We start from the raw sequence: 21,320 nt of genomic DNA, 5'->3' as shown, positions 1-21,320 counted from the left end.
TTTGTCCTTTTACAAGATTTCTGAATCTTACATTTACATTGCTAAAACATACTATTAAAAATAATTAAATTAATATTAATAAACTCTATTGTAGTGGAGGCTTGGCTTCCCGTGAAGAACCAATTAAGATTTAACGCCATTTGTAAGATATCTGTATATCGGTAACAAGAATAGGGATAACTGAGACCATGTTGATTGTGAAAGTAAACACAAATAGAACAATCAAGACACAGGACATACAGATAATATGAATCAATAAAAATCAGCCACATACAATTACATCTCTTGAGTTACACTGTACATGGTTATTACATGTGAAAATATAAGGCACTTCAATGAAAAGAGTAACTAACTGGCCAAATATATTTAGGGTTCTACCTATTATCCTTATCTGCACCAACAGCTACCATATGGGTTATGATGACTATAAATGAGAATGCATTGTTACTGATTAGTTTTCACATTCAAATATAGGAAGCAGTTGCAGGACGAAAATGTAATCCCAAGTGTCCTATAGAAAAGGAGGATGACAGATCATACATTAAAATAATTCCCATTAAGAATATAACTCACCAGGTCCCGAACAATAGGCATCGTCCTCTTCCGTCGTAAATCTGGCATGCTGTCAATACCATAAAGTACACTGCCAGGCATATGGAAAAATAAAGCTTAGATTTAGTGTATATTAATACAGTAACAAGACCATGTGCGAGGATCTGGAATGAAAAAGATGCACTTAAACCTCAATGAGCATATTTCAAGTCCCAACTTCTCACTGAGGGCTCTCTAGAGATTTTATACAACAGCTGAGCATCCCCTAACATTGGCACTCATATTTACTGGTTTCTTACTGTACTTATTCACTTAAAAGCAGAACAGGTCAATTTTCAATAGAGGATAACAGACTGTATATTCTACCATGCTATCCACAAAACAAATCAGCACATATATAACATTTTGATGATTTGACCATTGTCCATGTCCATTACTTTCCCGGGGGGCTTGTGAATTTTCTGGATGATGTTTTGATAAGGGTTAAGGTTAGCGTTATTGTGTATTTTTTTTTTTTGTTGATTCTGTTTCTGGTGTGGTTTCCTTTCACACAGGAAAATGATGTCAAATTCCCCTTAAAGCCCTGTACTTTCACCTTCCCTTCTCTGAGCACAATACACTGCACAATGACCAAGAATTTTCAAGAACCACTGCATTAACACAAAAAACAAACACAGAGAAGGAATATATACTTTGAAACAAGCAAAAAAAAACCAAAAAACACAAACCAGGAACAGAGCATTGCTTCTGCTCTAATGTTATTCATACGCCTGACTGCTCTCATTTTAATGCAATGTGTGCAATTTTTCATGTAGCAGTGTATAGTGTACAGTACAGAATAGAAGAGGGTTTTGTATCTGAGGGATGACTCTTATTATCAGAATGAAGACTGGATCAAATCCACAATTATCAAATGCTTAATGCAGCAACAATTCATTAAGGGCTTGTAACACCATTAGTATTGTATTGCTGAACGGTAAGAACACCTGCTAACACTTAATTATAGATGTGTATTTAAACCCATGGGTTACATCCCTGTACAAAGAATGATGCAAATATACTGAAACCATTAACTGTAAAAACCTACAGAGTATAATTACAGAACTGTATGCAATTAGGAACACCTCCTCGCAATGTAAATCTAATTGACATGCCCAAATAAAATGTACTTTAATAAATATTTATTTATGTTTACAGAAATACGACATTATCAGACTCGTAGGATAATGAACTAGCAATAAACAATATAAATAAAAAAACAACACATTCATAGTTCCATCTTGCTATAAACAAGTCAAATTTATAAACAAATCACCATTATTGAACATTTTCTGCCAAAACATGCCGGCAAATCTGAAATTATGAGCAACACATGCTTTACCTTTCATTACTCTGATTTGTTTCGATTTTTAATTCTTTTGAAGTTTTGCTTTTTTTTCCAAAATCCATCAACAGTGTCTGTTTTCAATGTTTCCTGTTCAACATCCCCAAGTTGTAAACCTGCATCAGAATTCTGAGTATTTTCTTTTGTATAAAAATCACAGGTAGAACTGTTCGTTCTGAAGACTATCAATACCTTAGATCATACTTCTCACTCGCTTTACAGAATAGACACTGAAGCATGGACACAAACACCATATTAACACCTTGCAAGCATCCTGTTACTTTCTATATTCTTTTAACTGTGCATTTATAATTTGCGAATATGATATGGCTAAATATTTGTGTTCTAAAAGCAATCAAGATCTATACACCTTTATTACATAAAGTGAGATAATTATTAACCAAGCAGCACAGCTGTATAGAGATTGAAAAGTGTCTATGCGTAGTTATTTGTTCAAACAGTGTTGATGTGTACCGTACAGTAGTAAAATAATTCTAGATTAGCACTAGTTTAATTTGATGTGCGATGCATGTTAAAAAAAGACAACTTTGAATTTGCAATTTCTCACGGTTTAAAACAAATATTTTCAAAATATATTATATCTATATATATATATATATATATATATATATATATATATATATATATATATATATATATATATATATATATATATCCTTCCTCAAACAAACACGGAAAAGGATATATGATGATAATGAGGTTGCTGATAACAGAGTAAACAGATGCATTCTGCTCATATGTAACACAAACCAAACAGGTGTATTAACCTTATAAAAAAATTTAATGAAACTAACAACCATTAAAAAAAAAAGGGAAACTGAAATTTACACTATATATAATATAATAATGTTAATGATTACCTGGGTTTTTGGATTTAGACAACTACCACATAAAAGATAATCCCATTGTGAAGGGTAATTATGTTATTCTTTACATATTTTATTACCAGTATAGAAAAATTCCAATGGCCTAATACACAAAAACATATGCCTGCCTCCAGTTCATTTTTAGTATACTCACAATGTGTTGGTGATTACAGTTACTTTTTTTTAACGATTACTACTTTCTAACAGAAGGAATGACAGTAAACAAACTGAAACTTTGATTTACTTGTTTGTTTAACAGTAAAATCTGTAAATGAGCCAAATAAAATATGCACAGCAGGTGGTAAAGCATAATCTGTTTGACTGTTTGATAGGTGGTACCAGCTACACCTCATCTGCTTATACTGGTGATGCAAATGATCACGACTGCCTAGTTATCAAGATCTGGTGGTATAAATTACAACCGAAATTATGTTATGTTTACAAATCAGGAATGTTCTTGGACAAGGGCTTTTCCAGATCACACATATTTTTGGTCCCAAAGCAAGCTCTGCAATATATATATATATATATATATATATATATATATATATATATATATATATATATATATATATATATATAGTTAAAATGTAACAGGATGCATTCTAAAAACTACTTGGAATGGATGCAGTGGTGTTAATATGCTGTACACTGCCTCTGGTTGCTAATTTATTGTCAAACATTATTATACACTGATGGTTTTCATTAGGCAACAAAATTACCCTATAAATCTCCATGGTCCAGCACAAAGTAAGTTAAAAAGAGGGAACATTCTCACATTAAATTAGAACTAAAGGCTGGTTCACATGCTCCTGCCATCTTGAAATAATGATAACAAATGACATAATTGCAAGCAATATCTTATTCAACATTTTTGCTCTTGACAATTCAGTTGCATTTGGTATACTGACACTCATTGCTAGCAATTACGGCCTAGTGTAAACTGGCCCTTAAGGATACTGCTGGGTGGCTCCCAAGTTTTATCAGTATTGTGAGTGGCTGCTTTTTAACTCACACCTCACTGTATCTGAATGAACAGGGTTTACATTACCTGAGAATTTTAATATCTACGCTTAACAAGTGACTGAGATTCAAGAGAACACTAGCAAAGCTCACTTACTTGTTGCATTAGGAAGGAGCCTCAGTCACACAAACAATCAGGTTATACTGTTTTAGCCACGGGCAGATATTTACATTTCTCATAAAGTCGAGTGCATGATTCTTTTTTTTTTTTCTCTGACAGAAAATGAACTACTTATTCCAAAATACAAACCAAAATGACAGTAAAATGCAGGATAATCAAATGGTCCAACAGCAGAAGTTCAGATCATAGAGTAGTGGAATGGCTTTAGGTCCTTCAATGCTACACTGATATTGCACATCCCAAGACTACGGACAACAGTAATTGGTAAATGTATGACATGGGCTATATGCCGATACTGAAAAATTGGGGGAAATTGTCAACTATGGGGGCTGGTAGAACACTCCGGTCTCATGAGCACAGCTTTAAGGGTCATATTATTACTTCCATTAAACTGTAAGGAATTCTTCGGTTAAGAGAACCTTTCAATTACACCTCATATGCCAAGTCTGACTGCAACCTAATATGCTGTAGATTGGATTCCACAGCTCCTTAGGACGGAGATGTAGGCGTTGTTCCAGTAAGACAAGTTAATTCACATCAGCCCTGAACTGAGAAATAACTGAGCGAAACAGCCCCTGTTCAAATAAATAAGCACATTTTATATATATATAATATAAAGAACAAAGAAAACAGATTAATTTTAATGTAAATGAGGAATGTTGTGCATCTTCATTAAGAACACAGGGTTACGTTTTCTGCAGCAGCTAATCAGGTTCATGCAAGTTCTCTAACCTCCATGATTGGCAGTAGTGCTCCACAATACACTCACGATTGTCATCAAGTAAGCTCAGTGACATCTTTATGCTTGAACATTGCTGTTCCAGTGGTAATAAGATGTGGATTTTACAGACAGCCTCCTAAGTATAATGAGATGTGGTGGGTGTGTAATTGGAAAACGCTGGCTTATCTGTGGAATAACGTTTGCTAATGAATTGTAAGAAGAAACATCCAGCTTTCTCTTTTCATTTCATGGGGCCCAAGAAAGTACAGTTCAATTTTCCCTAGGATATTTAAAAAATGCAATGACAAATAAGTAACAGTAATAAAAAAAGAGTCCTTAAGTAATTGTAAAAACACAGGTATTTTTGCCATTATGAACACAATAAGTATTCAAAATAATACAAACATGTACAAAAGGTGTTTAGTAAATTCCAATTAACTTATGTAAACACTGACGACATTCCCGTTACTGTAATTTTCAAGATAAAACACTCACAAATTGTATAGCATTCTACTTAGTACTCTCTTGCGTTTTGTTTAGGATAATATACAAGAGGCGTTTGTGTTATATTACTGTTGGAACATTTTATTTAGATATAAATAAACTTTTGGTCTTAGAATAAAACTCACAGAATGGGTTAAAGATTAAGTCAGATTCTGGTTAAATTCCTACTTAGACAGTAAAAACTAGAAATAAAACAGGTTTTCTTATGAAATTACAGTTGATTTTATGAAGGTTATGAAACCTGGCTACTTCAAAGATAAACTGGATTGAACCAGATGCTTTGAAGCTAGGGTTAGGACAAATGGGCAATTAACCAAGTGAGAAGAGATTTGTGTCTTTCTGACTGGTTTAAGGAAAAATCATGGTCACTGAGAGACTGCATTTAAACTGAGAATACTGAAATGTTCTTTGTATTGCTCTGATCCGTGCTTGGAAAGAGGATCCTTGCAAACTGTTGTCACCGTGTAACCTTTAAGATGTCTGGTTGTAACTTTGCAACTCAGAACTTTTACCTTCAATAAACTATACTTATTTGAAAGCCAAAAGAAGAAGCTTGCAACTTTTTCTTTTTTTCTTTTATGCCTTAAATTCAACAATTACAGATACTTGTTATACAAGGAATGTAACTTGTTGCTTAGTAATACACATTATATGTTATACAGAGTGTGCATTACATACCGAGAAATACAACACACCTCACAAAACATCCTGGCATCTACTTACAACAAGCTTTTAGGAAAAGTAAATCTGTCAAAGTTGGTTATTATTTTTTCTTTACATGATTTATGTTAATTTCATAAAACAATCCCAGTTGATTATTCATAGGACTTACCATTAGTATTATTTTCTGTTTTCAAGTAGATTACTTGGAAAAGCAGGATAAGGTAATTTGGAATTTTAGATATTTTACAAATATCTAAAAGAGACTTTCAAATAATATTAGAGAGGTTTGTTTTTCTTAACCACGAAGGGCACTATACTAATTATCTATAGCTTGATTGAGAAATTATGTGAACCCTCCATCCCCCCCCCCCCCCCCCAAACAATTGTACATTGCACAATGCCAGGGTTACAATCATAACTTTTTCTAAACCTTGCTGCCTATAGATTATATGCACAGATTTGAATTTTAAGGCTTTGTGAATATGATTCTTTTTATAACATGTCCTGGAATGTGCAACAATCCCTACAAAAGCCATTATGATCCAAGTGTATACATTACAGTCTGATGCAAACATGCATGTTGGATCAGAAAGCTAGCAGCATGTAATGTTTTCTGGCACACTACAGTTGTTTTATTGAAAAATTCGTATTTGCATTTTGAGTAATCTTTAAATGTCACTTACCCGCCAGAGGCTTGGAGCCCCAACAGTTTTGATGCATCAAAAGCATTTCCACTCGCTAGTCGTGCCTTTAAAAAGAGATTTTAAAAAGTGTTACCTTATCTAGACAACGACCTCATATTAACACAATTCAAGCACATTCCATGTTCTGCAAGGGAATCTATCCCATACGCAAACGATAATAATGACAAATATGTACCATGGCTAAAAGTGACAAAAGTGATAGCTATGTGCATCCTTACATTTATTTTAAATAAATGCAGATCATTATTTGAGAATTAAAAACACTAAGACGAGATGATAATACATGCCAAAAAATGTAGCTCTGCTGACCCTGCCACGTGGTTTTAATCCAATGAAAGAATTCAACACACCAGCTTTACTGTCAGCCAAATCTCTGCTAGGTAACAGAGATTCACTGAGTATGGTGCTTCAATGAAGGATTTGATGTTTTCATTGCATAACAGTGCAGAAAATGAACACCACCAGGAAGAAAAGATATCACTTTTTAATCAGATCAGGTAAAAACATTTCATTAAGATCGTGATCTGTATCAGGGAGAATCATCCTGTTTACAAATGCATCACATTTTCAAAAGTCCACAATAAGGAGAGTGAGAGGGTATTGAGGCACATGCAGTACTCTTTAAATGAGCAAATGAAGTGATACATACAACACACTGTCCACAATGAAAACAGAAACACAAACAATGATCTTTAATGAAAAACAGCAATTTAAAACCTGTGTATCCAAAGCACTGCTATCTGAAAGAGAACCAAGGAGAGGAAGACAGAAAGTTATAAAAGTACTTCTTCTGAAGGGAAGAATTGTGTTTTGTCTTTAAGGGCAGGCTTGAGAATTAGTATTATTTTTTTAAACAATAGTGTACATATATAACATTGAATGATTAAAACACACCTGTTATCATGTTCTCTAGAGGGAAGGGTTGGTAACCTACAAATAGGCTAGCCTATACTAATATCTTTCTATTTGTAAGAATAATACATTTATTAATAACACTATATTTGTATTATTTTTAAATGTAATAATGCTTCAAGACTGCTTTATATATATAATTATACTTTGCATTTAAAATAGTTTACCCTGGTTTGTTATGGTTATTAATATGCTTTACCATACCTCACTGGTCTTTACAGTGCTTACCTATTTTTTTTTACCAAGCTTTCGCTATGCTTTATTACACTCTGATATGATTTTACTATGGTAAGCTATTAAAAGCTTTTCAGAGAAATGTGTTTACTCTATATTGCAGTTGTTCAACTGCAAAAACAATCAAATGTTGACTTTAGAATTAATTGTTGTATCATACATAATATTAAACCAATTTATTTAGAAGAGATTGGAGAAAAGCCAGTGTACTCTTTTGTGTAAATTGGCTGCTAATTTCTTTTATGAGGACTGATGAAAATGGATTGGGGCAGCAAGGACTGTTAGGGAATGGAATTTAAAAAGTTTTTGTTGGCAAGCTCAGCTGCTACACTGGAGTAAACGCCAATGGATAATTTTCCTTTTTTTCATATTGGAAAATGATCTTTTTGAAAATATTCAGTAACATGCTAACAGCAAGGTATTAGTTACATCACTAACTTTATCTTTATATATTTACTACCAGAAACACATGGAAACCCCAGTATCCTTACACAGATGCAACACGTTTGATGCAGAATAACCTTTGATACGATGTTCAAGGATTTTTAAAAGTTATTCTTAAAATTCACCCATGTAGATAATTGCATCTGACCAACACAGCAAGCCTATAGGCATTTCTACATGCATCAAGCCTCATTATCCAGCTTACATGCTACAACGTATGTGTCTTTTATTTGATTAATTTAGACACTGTAATCATCAAATTAACCCTTTCACACACCAAAACCGGTTAATAAACCCACTGTAAAACACTGAAGTATTTAATAGAATATTGTCACTACATCAAAAAGGTTAAAATAATTGTGCAATAATGTTATTATCTGTCAAGCAAACTGTATTTATCTCAAACACCTTGGGTGAGAACAATATGCACAGAGCCAAGACAGCCTGAAAGCTGAATATTAGGTGTGTGTGACATTATCCAGAGGACAGGACCACAGTTCATCTAATTGTGTGTCTTTTATGAGTTCATCCATTCCTAAATACAGTATTAGTTGCATATATCATAAGTTATTAAAATAACGTTTTAATGGAATAATGTTTTTGTATTCATGTAACTGTCCAGTTAACAAACCAACAACAATCTATTCCATTTAGCATTGATACACTATTTTCAATATCCATCTAAAAATGAGACATCTTAGTTTAAGAGTAAAATGAACACTGTATTCTAAACATGTCTGGCTTGGTTAGAGAACATCCATGGGGACCACAATTAGAATATCACATTTATAACTATACAGAAGCAAAGGTTGTGCTGGCAGGCAGCATGACCCCTTTAAAATATATCTGCTGAGACACTATAACGAGTAGTACAGGAAAAACAGTAATAAAGCAGGACATTGCAGTTCCTCTGTTGGGGCTTCTATCAAGCATTCAGTAATCCTTGAGAAATGGGACACTTGTAACAAACACAACTGAAACAGGCATCTCTGTGGTAGTTTAGGCCTCAGACATCCTGTGCTGGGTGGTGTGCTCATATATAAATACAATACTGTACATCACTGCTTCGTTAAGTTTTAGTGCTACTAATTAAGCCAGACGGATTCTCTCCTTTTGCAAATACATGTGATGCATACATCATAAACACCAACCCAAGTATTATGAATACGACAAAAAATGTTGACTCCCCACCTCCCAAATAAAATTGTAGAGAAATTACATGATCTTAACTTACAGTAAGTGGATGGTTTCACAGCACTTAAACTTCCAAACCTAACCAACTTCTAACCACATTATTTAGCAATAGTGATTTATGTCTGGTTTGTTGAATTATTAATAACATTTTGTATTCAACAACTTAGAATAGAGATACAGGCAGTCAATGTGAGGCCCATTCACTGTCAGAGGTGGGAGAGCAGAGGTGGACAATGCTATCTGCATACCCAAGACACAGCAGTTTGCTTTTAATAGAGGAACTGGCACCATTAACATATGAATGATTGACACATGAGATTTGGTCACCTAGGTAGCAAATAAAGGTTTATGTCAAAAAAAACAATCCAAGACTCAAAGATGGAAAAAATCTGAAAACTCTGTATGAAGAGAGACCAACAATAACACAGTGCAACTGGCAAACCAAGTAACAAACTATTTACAGGTCTCCCGAAAACAAGAATGGTAGGGGAGTAGTTTCCTTTTTCCATATGCAAACCTTTATGTAAGCCTGTCACCCTCAGCTATGTAACTAGCTGTGACCTGTTTGTGGACAAAGTCGCTCTCCAGTGTATTCATCTCAAACTATTATTATACAAGCATTCAGCAGGAAACCAAATACTGAATGCAATTTGGGAATCTTTTTTAGAAGCATTCACAATCTTATAATTGTATAAATTAACCAGCACTTGTTTTCATCAAAAAAAATAATATTATAAACTTGCATTTCTATGGAATTTTTCATACGATCATGTTCTCAAGGCTCTCTACAACGTTCTGGAGGATCCAGAAATAAGCCTAGGAAAACAGGAAGTCATTGAGACATGATATTGTCTGCGATAATACCCACCGAGATGGCATGTTGATTTATCTGAGAACCAGTGCTAACCAAAAATCCATTTGAAGTTTCTTCCCATGCTCGATACAGATACATCTCACCTATATGTCTCAGTCCACCTGTACACTATGGCTTTCCAATGCAAATCTAATTTTCTCTATTACAGAGATACATTACGCTGCAAATCTAATAGGACAATGTAAAGCGGGGATATTTCGTTTAGATCCATCGTAAAACAATATAGTATTTGCTCTAGTTATCAGTGCACATACCTCATGTGCAATCTAACCGGACACTGGAAAGAATTAACCAACCACTCCATTTTTAAAATGATAGAATTTTATACTATCAAGATATATATATATATATATATATATATATATATATATATATATATATATATATATATATATATATATATATATATAGTTCCCATTGCTTTAAGGCTGGTCAATAGAAGTTAACATAAAAGGATGAATAGGATTAATCAGAATGCATGCCCAGAATGACAACATAGAAATGGACTGAATGACAACTGCATAGCAATTACCACTACCATCATTAAGAGCAAAGAACCAAGATATCAACAAAAGAAAGGGGGTGTCAGTGATAGGGAGGGCTAATGAAGAAAATGACTAACTAGAATCTAACACTGTTCAACAGACCAAATATAATATACCTTGTGGACACTAGCTCTCTACGTTGTGTTCAGCTAGACTGGGGTACATCTTCATTTAAATCTAAAATCTAAATATAGAACTAATTAAAATGCACTAAAACAACAGCACACTTAAAGTTGAGAATGGAACTTAAAATACAACTCATAAGTACGGGAACCTGGAAAAAATAATATCCAGAGTGTGTGTCAATGAGGTGGATAATAAGAAAACAATATAGCTCAGAGCATGATTATCTAGTAATGCCTGGCTAAGAATGATGTGGGTAGATTCCATGTTTGCATGGGTAAGCAAAAACTAATCAGACACAAATGCCACATGGACCATTACAGTGTGTGCTACAGTATGTGACCTTACAGAAACAACTTCTGTGCAATGCTATGGATTTTATGTAACAATACAGTAATTATTCTAGTCTCCTTAAACAAAGGGTTGGATCACTCCACTGGCCCCATCACAAACATGATCATTACAAAACATACTCTTATTGACTAAAAGCATCTTGGCATACTCTGCTGGTTCAGTTCAGTTGGCACTATGCCTGGCTATGATCAGTGCCAATGTAAGCAAATCAAATAGAAACGTATAAACAGATTCATAAACCCACAACATAACTTTTAAACTTTTAAATGTTGTTTTCAGAAAGGACCTGCTATCAGGTGAGTATGTGTTAGAATAATCGGTACAGATGGGCCCACCCAAATTCTGACTATTAGTAAATCTGCATTGAATGTTATGAAACTTCCTAACTAATAAAACCAATACTGCCAATATTAATCATGGTAGTTATATCCGTATGAGATTCCTAAATTAATTTATAATCCAGCCAAATATAGTTTATTTGAATACCATCATAAGTTGATGACAGGAATAAATACAATTCAACCAACTCCCTAGACTGTTTATAATGGAACACTGTAATTACATTTCTATTTCTTTCTTGAACTCACAACCCTTTCTTTTTCCTCTGAAGGTTTCATGTTATTTTTATGAGCCAAGGTGAAAGTTACCATCTGCTATCATGACAATTCCTTAATCTATTTTTTTTTTTATCTTTTAATTAAATTACAATCCTATATCGGTGGTCTTAAGTTAAATTCTTTGGAAAACACCAGTACAAAATAATCTACTTCTTTATAAACTTCAGTTTTTAAATAATGCATAGGTAATATATCGAGGACATTTCTATATTTATTATTTCTTCATCATCAAATGTTAAAGCCACATTTAGTTATTTGTTGACAATTCTCTTTTATCACAATTGCGTTTTTAAACAAATACTCTTTTCACACAAAACTACTGCTTAAATTCTCTGCAAATGTTATAAAACACTGTTAACTGTTGGTAGTTCAGACTTTAAAGAGTAATTTGCAGGGTTCTGAAAAAATATAGCTTTACACGTACCCTCGTGTTGCTACAACTGTTTAAATAACATACCTGTACCTGCTCTTTTCACTGTTAACATCCTGACAACTTTTTACACTTATAACTTTAAAAGTCTGTTTCAAAGCTCTTTTCAAAATGGCCGCTCTAGTGCACTGTGCAAGGGTTGACATTGTGAAAAGAGGCAACACAGCAATATGGGATATGAAAGAGTTGCTGCAAACGTTGTTTTTTTATGCAGTGATTCCTGCAGTGATTTAGTGGACAGATCCCAAACCCAAGTTCACTGGAGCGGACATATCGAAAAACAGCTTTGAAAAAGACTTTAAAGTTATAAGAGTAAAAATGTGTCAGAATGTTAACAATGAAAAGAAAAATTACAGCTACGTTATTTAAACAGTTTTAGCAACATGTGGGGACATGTAATGCTACATTTATCGGAACCCCACTACTTACTATTTAACTAGTCTGTTTAACTATTATCTGTAACTATTGTTTTTTCAAATTGAGAATGACTATAAGCAATACAAAACACATACAAAAATGAGTGTACCTCCTGCAAGAAGCTGTTCTTCCAGTTCAGCCATTTGTTTTCTATACGCCCTGAAAGCAGCTTCTTTGAAGGTTGGTCGAAACCTCTTTTTGGGTTTTTCGATTTCAACGGGTTCCTCTGGGATATTTTGATTTTCATCCTCTCTTTCTTCAGTCCCTTCTTCATATAACAAGGACTCTAACTCTGGAGTGTCGCCAGCAAAATCATTGTCGTCATACTGGTCCTCATACTGGTCCTCATACTGATCCTCATACTGATCCTCATACTGGTCCTCATATTGATCATCATCATAACTGCAGTCATATTCCAACACATAATTAACCTCATTGGTAGCTTCATAAACCTGGTACGGTTCATCAGTTTCGTTTGCATTTGTCCTGTTTTCCAGTTTAGCAAGTACTTTTTCCATAACTTCAACGTAATCTGTTTCATTGTCAACAGATTGTTTGTTGTATTCTTCATCATCTGCCCTGTAATAGTAAGGCTCAATGTAAACATCAGAATCAATAGTTGTGCTAGAATCATTAGCAGTAGACTGGGACAAAGTCCTAATCCGGCCCATGAACGTAGTGTTGCCGGGATAGTTAACTTCCTCACTCGCACTGATACTTTGGGTGCTTTTATTCCATACCACTTCTAATGCTGATTTAGCACGCTGAAGAGTAGATCCAAATTTAGGGAAGCTGAATGTTTTATCAGTGAGGTCTATACTCAGTCGGCTATGCCACGACCTGGGGGGTCCTTCTTCATCCTCACTTTGTATTTCACTCTGACTTCGACACATAGCAGCAGATCTGGTTTGGCTTGGATATAAACTGCTGGCATACGATTCTGGATCTGGATCACTCTGGGCATCCATTTGACTTTGGGGCTCACTTTCAAAGCCGGGGCAAGTTGAAAAATTGCTTCCGACGGTCATGTAGTTTTCACCTTCATACGGAAGATCAACTTCCTGACATTGCATACTACTTTCTGGGTAATTTGTTAGATTGGGATCAAAAGAGCTGTCTACCTCTGAAACAAAGTTTTGCAGGGTTGAAGCATCTAGACCTGAGTCTGCACCCTGTTCTAAATGGTGCCAGTCTTTCCAGGGAGAAAGGTCAGCTTGCAAAGAGAGCTGAGAATCACTATAATGACTTTTGTCCCTTGATATACACACCAGCCCATTGCTGACACCACTGTCAACAGTTTCAGTGTTCTCAGCTTCATTGGGTTCTATGTAAGACTGATTTTCCTGACTTAAATTTGGACTTGGTGGGCTACCAAACCAGGATGAGGCCACGTATTCCTGCTTTCTCTGCCAAAGTTCTCTGTCTGAGGATGACATAAGTGAGCATCCATTGACCCTACTAAAATACTGGCTTTCTGTGAAATCCTCGGAGTAAGACTGGCACAGTTTTGAACAATCTGACTCTGAACGACTAAGTTTGGGCGTTGAGTAATCGCTCTGCGAAAGCCATCCAGGGGTAATGTCAGTGTAACAAGGCTTTGTTTGCTGATCATGGCCTTTATATACAGATGACTGACAGCTGTCACCGGCATACTGTGCCATGTTTGAATATGTACTTCCATCAGCAGTCCTGTCAAAAGCTCTGCTATCTTGGGACTCCACACCTGCTTTTTTTTTGTCAGTTTTACCTTTACTTGGAGTCTTAGATAGAATTGCATATTTGTTTCTATTTAGGTCTTCTAACTCTTTATCGCTGTCTAAGGAGCCCCAGTCATCCTGCTCCTCTTTCTCTGTAACTGATACCTTTATGTCCATGCTTTCATATGTCTGCGAGGATGTCATCCCCCTGTCTTTTCTCTCTCTTGTGTCATGAGCCAGGCTATCAGTTGAGACAGATATGCCTGTGCCCTTCAGTTTATAACATTTCTTTAAAACTAAATCCCTTTCTTGTGGACTTGCAAAGAACACGATGATGGGACGAGGTTTTGCATTGGGACATTCCCTTTGTTGTCCCAGGCGATGGGCAAGTTCAATCTTAAGAGTCTTGCGTGCATCTGCAAAACCCATTTTGTCCTTTAAGATTTGATAAATTACATGTTCTGCTTTTTCCTTCTGGTCCTCAGGTACATTTAAAAATCTTAAACTAAGTTTGTTTCCTTGATGATTAATTTGTTTGATGTAGTCATGTATATCTCTGGTTTCTCGTCTGGACTGGACAAACCCAGATCGCAATTGTTCAATCTCACTCTGCACAACCTCCACACTGCTGGATATTTCATCAATAGAATCCTTGAGGGCATTGACGTGTCCTCGTAACTCAGAGAGCTCAGTTTCGATCTGACTTATTCCCTGAAGCTCCTTAAAAATCATTTCCATAACATCGTGGGTTTGACTGATGCAGCCAGTGGAGCTAAAACCAGGCTCCACTGGCTGCATTTGTTGCTGGCGACCAGCTCTGTCCAAAGACTTGCTCCTAATACCCAGTGTCTTCTTCCAGTTGCTTACCTCTGAATCAGAAGAGACAAATTCTTGGCTTTTTTTCCATTTTCTTAACTTGCGCAGTGCACCAAGCCGCAGTGTGGTCAGGGTGCGTTCCCCTTCTGAACTTCCATCAGAGGGAGCAAGGCTGTTCAGGCTTTTTTTGTTCTTTCTTACTGGCATTGTTAAAAATTTCTGTTCATTGATTCTGCAGACAACTTTTTCCTCACTCAGTGAGCCAGAATAGCTGCTGTCAATAGATAAGACCTCTTGAAGCAGACGTTCATTATTGTTAGCTAATAGAAGATTTTTCTTAAGCCCATTTGCTATTGCTACTCTGTAACTAAATGTGGGCGACAGTGAAAAATCTTTTTTTCCGTCCTCTTCTTCAGTACATAAGTTGCATGCTGATGAACATTTGGCAATTTTTTGGACTGTGCTTTTGAATGCTGTGGAAAATATTGGATTTCGTCCCTCACCGGCTGGGGTTAAATTTTGTCCCTTTTTATTCTGACTGCTCTCTTTCTTCTTTGTAGTATTTGCCAGTTTCTTTGTAAACATTCCTTTGCAAAGCTTCAGTATGCAAGATGGGATGCTCTTGAGAAGGGCATAAACCATGGAGGGCAGTGTGTGTCAACTTCTTCCAAATGACGGGCGAGAAGGTTTACATTTTAGAGGCTGACGTTTCTGAAAATCCGGCCGTTCAAACACAGACGGGATAATGGTTTGACTATTCAAGGATGAGTGGCAAGATGTGGCAGCTGTTAAAGTTGTGCTTAATTTGTATTATGCAAGCAAGCAAATCCTATAAATCCTAGTGGAAGAGCAGAGACACTGTAAAATCATGTTGCTTTCATCATGGCTAACTGCACTGTTCTACAAAGGAGGAAGAATGTGTTTAAATATAGTGATTAGATTAATTATACAGGTTCATGTTTATATGCATTACTGTTCTCAAAAACATTACGTCAAACTATAAAATTCAAACATTAACCATAACTGTTGCCTTTTACAAAAGTATTAGGCATAATGAATAAATACATAAATTAAAGCAATAATAATTAAAAATGAACATCCTGCAACTTTGAAGGGACAGAATTGTTTTTCCTCACTGTTCATCCACTAAAGGTATTACTTAGAGAAATCTATATTTAAGTACTGCCTCTGAGAAACTTAAATTAATAAAGAAACAAATCAATAACACCGTGCATAACAATTAGCGATGGCAGCATTTTCTCTACCACATAAGTTCTGTATTTTCTTTTAACAATACAAACTTTAAAGCAAAATGGTTCTAGATGTAAAAATAGGAAACCACTGCTTGACATTTTTCCTATTTCTTCCTGGTGTGGTGACTGATAGCTCTGCCATGTTCTGTGCTTATCACTGTACAGGAAAAGGATGGTCAAGCTCATTACAGACAGAAACCTCATTAAAAATGCAGACTTGCTACAACAGGGGGCACAGAAATGTGTTTAATTGCTTCACTATGCAATATTGCTGTGGGGTTGAGCTGTCAAGTGGACATCCATCTCATTTATCACACGAATCCTTAAATAGCTTATTCCAATTACTTGATGTTCATTGTGTAAAAATGGGGAGGGGCATTCGACATACATGCATGATAGTAAGGCTCAGATACAGTATGCATTTTTGGCAACACTATCTGCCTTAAATTGGTGTCTTTTGGCAAAGCACCAACACTACTTCTACTTGGCCTTCTTCAGACTATATGCCACCACAGACACAATTGCTAGGCATAAAGTGAGTTACTATCAATGGTTCTAGGATGACTTAAGGGCTAAAAACGCCGTTTATGGCAGCGGTTTAAAGGAACAGGTTTAATGGAGCTTCTTTGAGCATTTTAGTTAATAGTCATATGTGAGGAAACAGTTGCTACCATCACTGAATACCAACGGCAGTTATGTTAAACTTGGCCACATACTATAGCCTATAGCACCAATTTTTAAGTACAAACAAATCAAAAGGAATAGACAGGTAAATGTACACTCTTAAGAGTAGGTTTGAAGTATTTTGCATTCCATTTCTTTGAGGCAATAAATCCAGGTCAGGTGTAAAATGAAATACCCAAAGCCCACGTCTACACAGCACAGTACAAACTTCTTCTGCAGTGGTGATCAAAGACTCTCTTCACTCTGAACGGGGACTTAGGGACCTGGCTCTGGTGTATTGGTCTTGCAGGCATCTACATGTTTTGTACTTGAAAGCACTTGTGCAGGTGCAAGATCATTTTTTATGTTTTACAATTATATTCTGGAAGGCAGGGGCAGCTTGGATTTTCAAAGGTAAAATGGAAAAATAAAAAGTTACTTTGGGCAGTGTTTAGAAGTATAGGGTAAGCGGGTCCCTTTCGCCAAACAATGTGATGAAAATGATGGAGAAAGGTCACCTAATAGGGGGCTTACCTAGGGACTGTGGGATGATCCCAATGAATGCAGGGAGGCTGGGTGGCATGACAACTGTACAAAACATTTAGTTTCGCACCATGTGTGAAGAAAAGACTAATTCTACATTGTCGACAGCTATGGGAATTGAGTCTTGTAATTAGAGCCTAAACTAACTTCCAAAATCTGAGCACTGAATCTCAATGGATTTATTACTTGTCAAAGGTAAGGTAACCTGCAGGGACTTCCACTAATTACAAAAAAAAAAAAACGAGTAGGCAATTTACCACTCTATTGTTAGGAAATAATTATCTTAACAAATATCAAAGAATAGTACTTTTTTATTGCTGTCATGTTGCATATGATACATAGTTTTCTTTGAACAACAGCCTTTATTTCCTTTATTACTTTTAATATTGATAGTATAATAGAATGCTCATTTCGTGATAACCAAGCTTTGTGTTGGGTCTGAAATATGATAAAACTATATTATTGTACATATAGTGTACATTTATCAACTATATGCCTACATCAATACACTATGGTTTTAATTCAAGAATGTTGTGTACCCTTGAGTTTTGAGTTTACCGATAAGAGGGAAGATAATCTGCATTCCTAAACGGCAACATTTATTTTTAGAACAGAGAGCTTTAAACACAATTTATTTTCTTGCCCGAGGATGGATTGGGCTGGTAATTTAGTATGGACACTGCAATGACAGTACTATTGATGGTGCAATTAAACAGACATCAGGGTTGATACGGAGAGTCATTTTGAAGGCAAGAATACATAAAACATTATTGATTCTGTCAATGTCGCCAGCATACATTTCCAGTTGCTATTTATTCAATGTAATGACAATCTTTGGAAAATGAGCGAAATGCATGTGCGCACATCTTTTAACTGAAGGCTGAAAATTGCGATGTGATTGTTTCAAGAAAACAGCTGCTACGCAATATACAGTGACATCTTTACATGGTTCACAGAAAACGTGGCTTGCATCTACATTGACCTAATTTCAAGGTCTGATGAGTCAGTGAGTGCTTGCTATCCACATTATTTACTGTACAAATGATTGCAATTTAATTGGAGGGATTGTAAGCACTGTAACACAATATGTGGTGTTCCTAAATCTCCATTTCCTTAAAATACCATTACATCTAACCTAAAACTGAGCCAAGAGTGAACTAATGCAGGAGTGTGAATGACAGGACTGAGATAAGATGGCAGAGAAACTGATAGGACATGTTCAGTGTCCACTACAACTGTTTAGCTTACAAATAAGTAGGAGTACGTAACTGGTACAGGGAGTCTCTAGACTATCTGTTTTACTTGACAAGAATGTCCTGACAATAATTTTTAAGGATGTTTCTGTACAGCAACTTTTGGAATAAGCTTGATACAAGCCAAGCAACAGAAAGCAGAGCCCCACCCACTGACTATAAAAAAAATGACCATAAGTGCTTTTACTACTACTGAATACTCCCAAAACAGAAATATGTTCACAGATGTATACTTTGAAAGACAGAGGCAATCATATTTTTTAATGAATTTAAATACTTTTCTTTACACTAACAAGTACACTACTGGAAGTAATTAAGCTCTGAGCTGTCTAATACACACTTCAAATAGATGGACACTAATATAATGGTAAGCAAGTCATTTATGGGTATTTGCTCTTTGCAAGTCCTGGTAGCTAAAGGTTTATAGGTTATGAAAACACAGAAAGCTGACAGAATCAGACAGCTTTCTTTTTCCCCATGCTATAGTTGTACAGAGATTCTAGCCTTATAACCAAGCTGTCCCTTCAAAGCAAAGCTGCAGGCAGTTCATTTTGAAAGCTTAAATCAAAACACACCCATGCACGAGAGTGAGTGAGAGAGAAATTGTGTTTTAATTATTATGCATACTTGCTATTTTAAACATGAAATAAGAAATCTTCAAATATAAAAAGAATAATAAATGAAGAAAATAAATATCTGTGGAGCTGTACTGAGCTAAAGCTGTATTTAATAATAATATATACAATTGAAAAAAGCTATATATATATATATATATATATATATATATATATATATATATATATATATATATATATATATATACTCTGATGTACTGGTGCTAAGTTTGCTGTATAACAATAAGCAGTATCTTATTTGGTACATACCTGCTTTGGGGATTCCTCGTGAAAAGAAACTAAAATGTACCCACCAACAACAAAGAGCAATGCAGAGTTCCCTTTTAATGCAGCAGCACAATAAGAAAACCAACATTCTCCATTCAGCCAAAAAATGGTACAACACACCATGAAGCCGTTTCTTAGTGATTTCAGTTATGTGCAACCAGGCATTCTGCTTGCCTGCAATGGTATCTTTTTTTTCCCCCTCTAAATTCCACTGCGTTCCCTAGGCAGCGTTCAATGCATATGAACAACTTTGCAGCATGCTTATAAAGAAATCGCTGCCACAGTTCTGAGCCTTCACTTCAAACAGAAGCAGCAACCCATTCTTAATTTTCTATTCACCCTTCTTTGCCTTTTGGAACCTGTAATGCAATAACTGACAGTCGGCCCAACCCCCTCTTTGCAACTACTTAGACGCTACAGCAAGCATCGTCCATGAAACAAAAAGCATCCTGATGTGTTTGTGGTAGTGGTTACTTCACAGACTGCTCTTTCCTTAGCCAAATCTGCTTCTACAGTCATTCTCCACTGCATCAGGCTGGAGCCGTTCTCTTCCCCTGCTGTGTGAAAGCAGCTCCCCTGCTTCACAGACTGAGTGAAATGCCCTTAAAGAAAGCTTTTGCTCAGATAAAACATGTGATGCTCTCAGAAAGGGAGGCACATCACTGGCTGCAGCACTGATAACACTTGGCTCAGCCTCCAGTTTGGTAAGGAAAGCTGGTTGCCAGGGCCATGTCTCACTTTATCTCATTTATTAGCTGAAAGTGATCTAGAATGGCAACTGCACAGCAATTTTCTTTTGGCAGGCATATTTTTTCCACCAGCTGGGGATTTCAGTAACAAACCTGATGAAATATTTTATAACTATTGATCGGTGTTCATTTTTATTGGTTTTCCATATGCTGCTAAAAAAGAACAACAATTACATTCATTGAAGCCATGTATGTATAATTTATTCCAAACCATCTGCTGTCTTTCTATAGAAAGAATAAATCACACATGAAACAATAAAAACAGAACTGTATCGTACCAAGAATTAGAACACAATAATTCCAATTCCAAAGCTCAGATTTGCAATGAAAAAACACTGCAAAAAAGTATTTAAAGACAGCACACATAGGGACTACAGCGGGGAAACGAAATACCACCGGCAAATAAATCATTAAAATATGAGGGTTTCTATAGACTACAAATAAACTAAAGAGACCAAAATAAAAAAAAAAAATAGAAGTTTGATCCTAATAACAGCAGGCCCTTTATTCATTATTTCAATAGTGACTGTATTTAGATCAATTGAAAAGACACCATACTTATTTAAGAGGTTTTTTCATGTTTGGATGTTCGTTTCTTTGTTTCCGTGAAAACCTGTCAGACAGTTCTGAAAATGTGTACAGTTAATACGAGGTACTGAAACAGGCACAGTTACAGATTTCTAAAAACAAACCATCCCCCACAAAACATTAAATAGATGAGTATAATGATTTGCTAGTGCA

At 35.6% G+C, this 21,320-nt stretch overlaps 1 protein-coding gene across 2 annotated transcripts in view; it reads right to left on the bottom strand.

The window, feature by feature from the left end:
* LOC121299143 (protein unc-13 homolog C-like) overlaps positions 1 to 21,320 on the bottom strand; it is a 152,488-nt gene that overhangs the window by 75,301 nt on the left and 55,867 nt on the right. Inside the window, exons 1-4 of one of the 2 annotated variants that reach the window (XM_041226713.1) lie at positions 12,813 to 15,861; positions 7,277 to 7,299; positions 6,539 to 6,603; positions 574 to 643 (exon numbers count right to left, since the gene is read on the bottom strand). In XM_041226713.1, coding sequence (XP_041082647.1) covers positions 574 to 643; positions 6,539 to 6,603; positions 7,277 to 7,299; positions 12,813 to 15,858 — 3,204 coding nt within the window. In that variant the 5' untranslated portion in view covers positions 15,859 to 15,861. Of the gene's footprint in view, positions 1 to 573; positions 644 to 6,538; positions 6,604 to 7,276; positions 7,300 to 12,812; positions 15,862 to 21,320 lie in introns of those variants that run through there. The other variant, XM_041226712.1, reaches the window with a different exon arrangement.

The sequence above is a fragment of the Polyodon spathula genome, chromosome 24 (assembly GCF_017654505.1).
Source record: "Polyodon spathula isolate WHYD16114869_AA chromosome 24, ASM1765450v1, whole genome shotgun sequence".
NCBI lineage: Eukaryota > Metazoa > Chordata > Actinopteri > Acipenseriformes > Polyodontidae > Polyodon > Polyodon spathula.
Note: the sequence above shows the minus strand (reverse complement) of the source record. Positions and strands in the feature narration are given on the sequence as shown.